The sequence below is a fragment of the Mercenaria mercenaria genome, chromosome 7, assembly GCF_021730395.1.
Source record: "Mercenaria mercenaria strain notata chromosome 7, MADL_Memer_1, whole genome shotgun sequence".
Classification (NCBI taxonomy): Eukaryota; Metazoa; Mollusca; class Bivalvia; order Venerida; family Veneridae; genus Mercenaria; species Mercenaria mercenaria.
The window spans coordinates 61,924,166-61,936,224 of record NC_069367.1 but is presented as its reverse complement, the minus strand read 5'-3'; the positions used below and the strand labels follow the sequence as shown (position 1 = coordinate 61,936,224).

At 33.0% G+C, this 12,059-nt stretch overlaps 1 protein-coding gene across 1 annotated transcript; it reads right to left on the bottom strand.

Moving 5' to 3' along the window:
* Nucleotides 1–7,847: 7,847 nt before the first annotated feature.
* LOC123565341 (zinc finger protein 862-like) lies at nucleotides 7,848–11,817 on the bottom strand. Its single transcript, XM_053549033.1, has 6 exons — nucleotides 11,783–11,817; nucleotides 10,158–10,393; nucleotides 9,922–10,017; nucleotides 9,546–9,721; nucleotides 9,203–9,410; nucleotides 7,848–8,444 (listed from the first exon to the last, which is right to left on the bottom strand). The coding sequence occupies exons 2-6, from the start codon at nucleotides 10,376–10,378 to the stop codon at nucleotides 8,432–8,434; spliced, it is 714 nt and encodes a 237-aa protein (XP_053405008.1). The 5' UTR covers nucleotides 10,379–10,393; nucleotides 11,783–11,817; the 3' UTR covers nucleotides 7,848–8,431.
* Between the last annotated feature and the right edge of the window lie 242 nt (nucleotides 11,818–12,059).

The window sequence follows — 12,059 nt, the reverse complement described above, 5'->3', positions numbered from 1 at the left end:
ACTCCTCTTTACTCAAAACAGCTGAAAATTAAGGTAAAATTAACTAACACGTGTATTTTCCGAATTTTCCACAATATAAATACATTAAGAAATGTTAATTGTTTTATATCTATTTTAGCTTATTTTGCAAGTTTAAAAATTGCCATGGTTACAAATCTACTGACTTGTTACCATGGTAACAAATTGATTTGATTAAATCAGATCATTCAAGAATAACTCTTTCCTTAAATACTCAAACACAACTGAAAGGAAATGGCTACTTTAAATTAAATAATAATCTTTTATTAAAGGAGGAATATCAAAGAATCATACGAAATATAATAAAGGAAACAGCCGAGATAAATGCGGGTACGAATCCAAATACTACGTGGGAAATTATTAAAGGCAACATAAGAAATGAAACTATCAAGTTTGCAAGTAAACAAAAAAAAAGAAGATGATAAAAAAGAAAAAGAATTAATATCCATATTACAAGATTTGAATGAACAATTGATATCAGAATCACGTATTGATAAAGTCAATGATATAAATAAAGAAATAGCCAAATGTAAGGTTGCGTTAAATGAAATTTATGATAAAAAGATAAACGGAATTATACTGAGAGCAAAAGCTCATAATGTGGAATATAGTGAAAAAAATAGTAAACTGTTTTCAACTTTGGAGAAAAAACATGCTGAGAAAAAAATAATGAATCAGATAAATGTAAACGGGTTTTTGATAACAGATCAAAATAAAATAATTCAAGAACAAAAGAAGTTCTATCAAAACCTTTATACAGATGTAGAACAAAAAAAACTAACTTTGATTTTATGGATCCAACAATGCCAGTTCTAAGTGATGAAGCAAATAGAAATCTAAATACAGAAATAACAGAATATGAATTCGCAACAGCATTAAAAGATATGAAAAACAATAAAAGTCCCGGTTCAGACGGGTTGACAACTGAATTTTACAAAATCTTTTGGAAAGATATCAAGAAGTTTTATATAAAATCTATCAAATATTCTTTTGAACATCAAAAATTAACAGAGCTTCAAAAGCAGAGCATAATTACACTTCTACCTAAAACTAATAAAGATACGCTATATATAGAAAATTGGAGACCTATCAGCCTACTGAATATCGATTATAAAATAATAGCTAAAGTCATAGCCAACAGAATAAAAAAATTACCTTTGATAATAAATAAAAGTCAGTCAGGTTTTATGAAAGGAATGTTTATTGGAGAAAACGTCTTATCTTTGAAGTCTTAGAACAAATGGAAATTACAGACCAAGATGCAATTTTGTTTTTCTCTGATTTTGAAAAAGCCTTCGACAGTCTTAATCATAACTTTTTGTTTCAAAAATTAATTTTTTTAACTTTGGAAGCAATATATTGCAATGGATAAAACTCCTTTACAAAGACCCAAAAAGTTGTGTAATCAACAGTGGACATATGTCGAACTTTTTAGAATTAAAAGAGGCGTTCGCCAAGGGAATTACTATCTAACTGTATTTGGAAAAACAAAAATATAAAAAGCATTTCAGTTAACACAACTGAAATCAAGAACGTTTTATTTGCAGACGACGCAACGTTTGTCACAGACGGCTCAAAGAGGTCCTTTGAAACCCTAATAGCAGTATTAGATGATTTTGGTCAGGACTTAATCTAAACGAAAGCAAATACCATGTGCTAAAAGCAGGCCCTTTATGCAACTCTGATGTTAAATACTGTCAAAATCGAAATTTTCACTGGACATCAGATAGCGCAAAATCATTAGGAATAACTTTCTACACAAACACTAACCTATCATATCAAAAAAATCTTGAACCACAAATTGAATCATTTAAAAATTGTCTTAAGCAATGGCAACACATAAATTAACCCTGCTTGGTAAAGTTACAGTTATTAAATCTTTTGCTGTCCCAAAATTGATATACCATATTTCTGTTTTACCATCCCCAAATATAAAGACAATAACATCTTTAGAAAAATGTATGTTTGACTTTATATGGGATGGAAAACCGGACAAAATAAAAAGAGATATATTGAAGAAAGACTACTTAAATGGTGGTATAAAAATGATTGACCTTCATAAATTTATATACTTTACAAAAGCTAGTTGGGTAAAGAAATTTATAAATAATGAACATGACTCTTTTATAAAATCTATATATCAATCTAAGTAGGAAATAATATGGAATAACTGCAAAGTAAAAACGAACAACAAAACCCTTTTTTATAAATCTTGGTTTGAAAGGGGAATTATATACCTAGAACATTTATATGATTTTAGAATTAATCAGATGTATTCATTTGACAATATCAAAGAGATATATAATATTCCAAGTGGAGATTATCTTAAGTATATGACTTTAGTTAGATGCATACCAAAAGAAATAAAAAGTAAAATTAAAACAGACAATATTAGAAATGATACACCAAACAAAGACATTTTAAAAACATTTTTGAATGTAGAGAAAACAAATAAATACTTGTATGAACATCAAATGAAAAATGATAAAATGTCTCCGAACACGGCAGAAAATAAATGGAAAAACATCATATCAAATGCAGATTTAAAATGGAAACAAATATATAAAAATATACTAACATCAAGTATAGATAGTAAATATAGAAATTTTCAATTTAAATATCTGCACAGAATAATCGCGACAAATAAAAGTATGCTAAAACAAAAAAAGGTCGTATCGAATATATGTGACTTCTGTTCAATGAATGTTGAATCTATCGAACACTTATTTTGGGAATGTCATGCGTACAAAAATTTTGGGGGGAGCTTAAAGGTTACTTTCATGAACGAAACTTCCATTTAGATCTTAACTGTTCTACTATTTCTTTCTTAATCACAGAAAAAGACAAACAAAATGACGCAAACAATTTTATTCTTCTAGTAGCAAAATATTATATTTAAAATTGTAAAGTAAGAAAATGTACACCAAATTTAAATTTCTTTCTAAAATATCTTGAAATCGAAAGCTGTATAGCATTGCAGCACGCCAAATAGAAAAACATTATCAGAAACGGAAAGATATCCTATCCTATGCAGTCTTTTTAAATTAAATATTATAAAAAACAACAACAAAACTTCAAAAGTTGCGGTAGATGTATCTTCTTTTCTTTTTTTTTTTTTTGTAATTCTTTTTTCATTATCATTATACCTGCTGATATCTGCATATGCATATTTTTTGTGAATACAGTCGTGTGTGAGTGTGTGGGTGAGTGCATATGCATATATGTATGGATGTGTGTATGTTTTTTATATTGCTGTTGTTTTTGTTCAGGTATACATGTGTGTGTGTGTGTGTGTGTGTGTGTGGAAAATGAAAATATTTCTTTGTGAACATAGAGAAATAAAAATATTTAATAAAAAAAAAATTGATTTTTAATGTATTTTATTTTTAGTCCATTATTTCTCCTCAGTTACTCCTGTTTGGTTTGAAATATTGAAACGAAACTTCGTCTGTATGTAAACCTGAATTACAGTGCTTACTAGAACAGTTTTGTTAGATGATCATGCAAGGAAAATATTCGTGAAATTATTTTGAAACAGGGCATGTCTTTTCTAACAAGAGGATTGTGAATTATCCACTAAATAAATATTAATAGGTATAGTGTATGTAGGGTGGATGACATATGGTACTAAGACAGACAGTATAAAACTTAGCAAAAAAGGTGATTTTTAAAACTGTCCATAGTCATATACAGGAAACTAACAGCCATGTTTTTTAACAAACCAATAAAAAAAAATATAGCTTGGAGGAATTTGGTACATGGTTACTTAAGGAACACTGCTGTCAAATTATTCTGAGAATAAGGTTCTATATGTTTTCCATATAGACATATGGGAAAACCAGCCCTGCCACCTAGCGGGTTTATAGGAACAAACTCATCTGAAGTCGATAGAGAGCCACCTAAGGAACATGTCTGTGAACTTTTTTTCAAAATCAGGCCTTTGATTTCTGAGAAGGCTATTCCTTTTGGTTGCCGTAGGAACCAGAATTCAGCATGGATGATCTAGATTTAAAGGAATCTGAAAAAGGAACCACACAAAGAACACTCCTGTGAAGTTCAATTGGGATTGGGGTAGCGGGTTAGAGAATTATGTTTTTTAAAAAAAATTTTGGATGATTGACATCTAACGATCCAAACACTTCATGCTCCGGTAAGCTAAAAAGTGTATAACTCAAAAACTAATATTTAGACATAAAACTTCATGTTGATAATGTACACCAAGTTTCATTTTAATTTCATGGAAACTGTATACGAGTCGAGTACACAATATATCAAACACCATAATATGCCTCTCGGGTCATCAACACCAGTGGGCACAAAAAAGAGAAATCAAATGGACATCAAAAGTTCTAAATATTTCAGTGTTACCTTGACCTTTCAGTTTGGGTCTTGAATCTTGCATGCAACAAGTTGGCTGAATTTGTACCACTATAACTGAGTATCGATCCAACTAAATGAAGTATTATTATATAACAATTATACAGTTCTAATTAACTGAAGACTCTGGACGTTCAAATGTCACCTTGCTCTTGAATAAATTAGTCAAAATCCTGCAAGCAGTCCGTCATCTTCTTAATGGGGTTTTTGTGCAAGAATAATTGAAACTGATGCTACGTTGTCCTTTAAGTTTAATTTCTGGACACACTGACAGACTGGATTGGCCGGCAGATGGATAGAGCAGAATCTTATCCTCACTTTCAAATGTAAGGGGGACTAATAACAACACTTCTAAGATTATATAACCCCTGTAATTCTTTCAAAATAGCTGAAGATGATGCGTACTTGAAACATTATAAAGAGTTTTTATCAATGATATAAGTTTTGTGATAACATTGACAGACTGATGTTTGAAAACTTAAGTACTTAACTATTATACATTAGTTTTTTTTAAAATAAAGTTAACCTTGTTTATTCTTTTGAGTTGAACATTATTTCAGTTAATATTTATGACAGTATTTATTTACACATCCTATTCATATTTAAATTTTAGTAGCATTGTCAATAACTCATGTAATGAATTAAAAACAAATCACTCCTTGACATCTAACCTCCAAAACACTTAATTCAAATCCTTGAAATTAAATTCCTTTTATCCAGTGTTTTCGCTCTACCACTAGGCTACTTCTGTAACATCGATTAATTTCTGAAATAAAAAGTAAAAACATAGCACACATTATCATTTTTAATATTTGTTACTTAAAAACAGTTAATTGCAGAAGGAAACAGAACAATAAATATTCAAGAAAAATACTGTTATACTCTGTACTCTGCACCACCTTACAGTGTATATCATTTAGTAATTGCAAAAATTATATCCAGACAAAATATGAAATAATCAGCAAGTGATAGAGTAATTTTGTGATTGGAGAGAGTGATAATGCATCAAAACTTTAATCTGAAATCATAAAAGGGGTATAATTCATGAACTATGATGTGGATTATAATGTGAAACACCTTCTTTAAGTCTGAATCAAATTTATTCAATAATTACAGTACTGATAGTACAATACTGATGAAAGGTGATTTATGTTGGTACGTGTATGAAAAGAATCCATTCCAAAAATGGAACACGCGCTATAGTTGGAAATCCAATACATGTAGAAGTTACTTCGGCGAACCACATCATCAATATGATACTGCGATTTGGTGATATATACATTTATATTCAAACCCCCTGTAAAGTAAAAAGATGTTAATCCCGCCCGCTTAGCTCAGCAGGAAAAGCGCAGATCTACGGATCGCGGGGTCGTCAGTTTGATCCACGGGCGGGGATTATGTTCTCCGTGACGATTTGATAGAAGACATTGTGTCTGAAATCATCCGGAGCAGTACTTCGTATACCCCAGTCACACATACGGCGCGGATAGCTACGTCTAACCAAGCATAGAAACGTAGTAATCCGTATCGATCCGTACCTGAGCCGTACATCAAAGTAGTTATCTGTACCAATCCGTACCAACACTTGGTCAAAGCGTATTCAAGACTTATTCGAAACTTGCAAGTTTCTCAAACTTTTGAAAATACACAAAAAGTTTGGGCGATCCGTAGCCATTTTAGCGTGACTTTAGTCCAACTTGATTGAAACTTATTCATCCTTAGTTAAACGTACTAAAACGTAGTTATCCGTACTAAAACTTACCTTGCCGTAGCTGAACGTAGTTATCTGAGGCAGTCCGTACCTAGGCGTAGTTCAATGTATTTCACCGCAGACCCGTCCAAGCGCTGGGCAAGTTGCCAGACGCAGTAAAACGTAATTCAACATAGTACCCCGTGCCTATCCGTACTTATTCGCGCTCTGTATTGTTTTGTTTGTTCTTCGTTTTTCACCATTTTTCCCGTACTGAAACGTACTGCTCCGTACTTATCCCCCAACAGACCAATCCCATCCGCACCGTACCTCAACGCACGGACATATCCGTATGTGTTACTGTAGCTTTAGTACGGGAAAAAATGGTTAGAAACGGGGAACAAAAACAAATACAGGACGCGAATAAGTACGAATAGGTACGGCATACTACGCCGAAGTACGTTTTACTGCGCCTGGCAACTTGCCCAGCGCATGGACGGGTCTGCGGTGAACTACATTGAACTACGCTTATGTACAGTTAGCCTCGGATAACTACGTTCAGTTACAGCAAGGTACGTTTCAGTACGGATAACTACGTTTCTGCTCAACCCGGGGGTAGAGGGCGTGGACGGTAGCATGCATTTCAACTACCGTCCATGAACAGGCTCAATCAAACCGAGCCTGCAACATTTTCGTTTTAAATTATTGTGTTGAGCGACCTGTGGAGTTTCCACTTTTTCTATTTTAGTACGTTTAACTACGGATGAATAAGTTTCAACGAAGTTGGACTAAAGTCACGCTCAAATTACTACGGGTCCTTCAAACTTTTGTGCATGTTCAAAAGTTGGAGAAACTTGCAAGTGTTGGATAAGTCTTGAATACGTTTAGACCAAGTGTTGGTATGGATTTATATACGTATTACTACTTTGAGGTACGGCTCAGGTACGGATCGATACGGATTACTACGTTTCTATCCGTGGCTAGACGTAGCTATCCGCGCCGTTTGTGTGACTGGGGTTTAAGTAACTTCAGTTTGTTCACTTTTTAAACGTAATTGGTTATTAAATTATTTGCTTCTTTCTGATGAAATATTTTAAATGATTAATATAGATATATGCTTCATGAGCTTGTAAATGAAGATGAAATTATATTGTCAAATCACCTTAAATAATAATTATATGAATGTATACTGTTCAGGGCTAGACACTAACTTTTTTTCAGTGGTGGCCCAAAGGACCAGCAACTTTTGCAAACTGCTGGTCCGACAAGGTTTCAGGTGGTCCTACTACCTGTTGAGCAAATTAAGTAAACTTCAGTCATATTATTCAACTTTATTCAAGTATTATTACACATATTTAGTAACTATTATTCAACAAGGTCCATCATAAGTCTATAAGCTCTGTTTTGAAGAGCAATGAGGTCTTGTCTGTGCATGTAGTCCTCATCATCAGAGGCATTGTCGTCATTGTCACCATCATCATCACATACACTTTCCCTAGCCACGTCAAGCTCTTCGGCAATAAGAAACACATCATCTGTGTCTATACTGAGACTGCGATTGGTGACTTTGACAGACTGTAATAAAAAGACAGTATTAATGATTAAATTGTTATTCCATTGTGTCAGAAAATTACATACAATATTCAGTGGCTGCATGAGGATAGAGTAAATTTCTTTACCTTTACTTTTTCATTGTAGAATGGTCTCCTGGCTCTACTACCACTGGAATTCCATAATAATATTGAATCCATTGGATCAAACTCCTCAACAGACTCAGTCTCTGAGTGGATTAACATCAAATCACTAAGAGAGCTAGAACTAAGCGAGGACCTCCAGTCATTTTTTGTTATTTTCATCCTAAAATAATAGAGAAAATTATTATATTTTTTATCTAAGTGCAATAAAAGAAGACTAGGATTATTTCAAATAATAATGACTGAAAAAGAAAGAACTTTAAACACTGAAATACCTTGAGAATCCTCGCTCTGCATCCACAGAGCTAGATGGGAGTGTCAACAGCAATTCAATTAAGGCGAATAGGTTTGTGTATTTGGGCTGCATAGAGTCCCACAGGTCTTGCCAGGTCAGTTTTGCAATGGCTTCCACTTTTCTGCTGAAAAAAAAAACAACAAAAATACATTTAATACAATTATAATAATACAGCTGAAGACTTACTGGGTTATCAATTTATATTATAAATATATGTGTGTACATAAGTAATGTTACCTGTTGTAAATTTCCCTCTTCAACCTGATCCACTCTAACTCTATGGACTCAACCTCCAAATCGCAATTATATGCCTTGAGAGCAGGCTCACAACTCTGAGCTATGTCCACCACCTCCATGTCAGCAAAATCTTCTAAAATTTTAGAAAAAATACAGTAGGCCTATGTTTGCATTTCATCAGCATGTGTTTGCACTGACAACAACACTTGTTTTTAAATTTGAATTAAAATTAAAGTATTTGGTAATTAAGACTATACACTGATTTAAAAAACAGGAAGTTATTAGTAAATGTTTGTAAAAAAAAAACACTTCTTTTTTAGATGATAGAGCTACCTAATTCTTCATTAAGACTACTGGGCCAATTCTTAAAACTGGTGAAATAGCTTCCTTTGAACAGGTGGAGATCACTGTCAAAGCGGGAATTAAGACCACTTATAATGGCTTGTAGGAACTGCTGTCTGCTACATTCCAAGGCTGGCTGTTGAGTATCATCTTGCTTATACCACTTCCTCAAGTATGTTCCAGGACTGATTTAGTAGATGAATATATTATCACTACATTGTACATTTAAAGTGTTAAACATGCAAGCAAACAAGCAAAGGAAATTGCAAAGATGGCTAGTAAACAGCAGAGGTAAAAAAAGATCACAGACATAGGACACCCTCAAAAACATTCAAGTGTTAATATAAATTTAAAGTAATTGCTATCGGCTACATAGTACCAAACCTATGTTTATGATGATGTCCTGAACAGATTAGTGTAAGCTGTCTAAAGTAAATTGAAGCACTATATGTAAAGTAAAACTAACTAGTAGAACTAACATACAAAGCAGGTTAGGATATGTTGTTTTACTGCAGCATTATAGAAGTGTGTTACAAGTATCAGGATTACCTTGTTTTGTACTTTGTCAGGATACATTTTACAGACTCAAGTTCATTCCAAACATCTCCAAGCGAAATGTTCTTCTGTTGTATAGCTTCTGACACCTGTGCTAGTGCGGACACAATATCCATCTGGGAGTACAACCAGAAAGTAACGTTTCTGTCCTTCAGCAACTTCAGAAAATTTTTGCCCTTTGCAGCTGAGTCTTTTCTGTGAGCTGCATCTCCTGGATTCTGAATCTAAATATAAATTTGACGAACGTATGCTACTTTTTGTATATTACTAAAACACTGCAAATTTGAAAAAAAAAATCAAATGTGTTCTCGTATCTTTCTTATTAAATTCGTAAAACATTGTCTAACCTGTTCAAGATGCAGGGATATTGCAGGCAAACCAAACAAAACATGATCAATGGCCCTTTTAGTATGCGCCAACCACCTTGTTCCACCTACTCGTGTTGGAACTTTCATCTTCATTCCTAAACTTGCGAAGGCAGCCTGCAAATTTGCTCTATTCAGTGGACTGTACCTGAAAATCATTTGAATTACATTGTTAAATATCTTGAAATACTATCTGTTGCAATACTGATATTTTTTTTTGAAGTTGCTGTGTATAAACCCTGACAAATCCAACTAGGCATATTTCTCTCAACATAGCGAATGGACTCCAATGAAAAAATTAAGTGTGATATTCTTATTTATATAGACGAAATAAAGAAATTTACTTACTTATAAAACAGGTACAGATTTAGGAGTAAAGCATCACACTTTTGTGGTGTAGTTGTTTGTAAGGCCTTCAAACCGTCCCTGTATGCTAGTTCAAGTCTGAAGGAGAAAAGAATCAAGTTCCAAACTAATTTATTAAATTTATGCAGTGAATATTACACAGTAGCAAGTTACCATGGTCATATTATTACTTCTAGAAACATACCTTGACATTATTATTATTTTTAGAAATTGTTCACCTGTGTGCAGAGCAGTGGATGGCATAAATGAATGGTCTGTCAGTGTATTCTCTTATTCGCTGAACAACTCCACTTTTCTGACCAAGCATTACTGAAGCACCATCTGTTCCCATGGCTACTACTTTAGTTTTCCAGTCATCACCAAACCTATCTGTTAAACAAGACGTAATAGCCTTTGCTATATTTTCACCGTCGGCCTTTGGCACATTCTTAATCCCCATGAATTGTGTATGTACCTGTAATCAAAGAAGTATAAAATACATTTATTATACCGGAATACACATTCCAAAAACGGAAAACACCTGCTTTATATTTTTAATTCAAGGTATTTGAAGGGGTTTTAACAAAATTCAGTCATATGTTATATAAATAACGAACTTACAAAAATGAAATAAAGTAAGTTCGCGCAAAACGATTTGTATATGAGATCGAAATTCGGCGAACGCACGGGAAATATCCATAACCGAAATGCAGCCGTATTTTATTTGAAAAATGTTTTTTTTAGGTTTAATGGCAGAATTCATTCATATATAACAAAAATAATTAATTTACAAAAGGAAAATAAAATACGTTCGCGCAAGACGTTTTTATACGAGACTGAAATTCGTCGAGCGCACGATATTCCCGTGAAATTTCCATAACCGAAATGCTTCCGTATTACTGTAATAAATGGCATTTTTGTAGAATTTATGACAGAGTTCATTCCTTAATGAAAAGAAGAAAACAAACATTTTAATAAGATTATACCGACTTACAAATGATACGCCTATTCTCCGAAATATATCAACACAATAAAAGATACGCATATTACGCGAAATGTATGATGTGGCTGTATATTTTATTAAAATATAACCCACATAATTAGTGTTAATATTTGTATAAATTGTTTCTATTATTCTCTGAAAATGCTAAAACATGCAGAAGTTACATCTTATATAACAGAATATACATATTATTGTACCCGTTATTTATTTGTTAGTACATTGGTATCACGTGTCACCACCGTACATAATGCGATAAACAATATACAATCACACTGATTAGAGATAATCATTGATAATACGTGTCAGTCCACTCGTGTCAAAAAAGCTAACACAATTATGGCGATTGTGGTTCATTCATGAGTGCGCAAATTTCCCGCGCGCTCATCGGTTTTGCAACCTAGTATAAAAAAGTTTTGCGCAAACGTATCTTAAATTATTTATTTAAGTTAATAGTATTTTTAATTTATGTCATCCCCTTACAAAAGTACCATTTTGTCGAAGAAATAGGGTATAGCGCGTGCTCACTGAAATTCAATATCGTATAAAACCGTGCGAAGAATTCTATTTCCTTTCGTAAGTTAATTATTTATGTTGTATATGGTTGAATTCTGTCAAAACCCTTCAAAACACCTTTAATTCAAAAATGATAAAGTGTATTTCGTTTATAGAAAAATCAGGTGGATTCCGGTTTAATGTGTGACCGGTATGAAAACTCATCATTGTTAATATGACAAGGAGGAAAAAGACATATTTCAATAGTTAATCGGAAAAATAGTAAATGATTACACCGGCTTCTGCTTTACTATTAAAAGCTTTCATGAAATGTGACAATTTTATTAAATTAAAAACACAATAAATCACCTTGCCGCGAAGACTCGAGCGTACAAGGACAATCTCAGCTTCTTTAGATGAGGTATCAGTAGACCCATCACTGATAATAGAGATAAACGGACTAGAAGTCACTACTTCATCTTGTTTTTCCCTTTGTGAATCTGCAATAGCCCTTATGAATTTTTGACAATATTTGTCGGTAATGTATGTGTTACCTAAGTCAATATCCTTACGTTTATCAAGTATACATAATGTCTTGAAATCTGTATATGGCCTCCCAGCCTTTGCTAGGTAATGCGCATTGCGA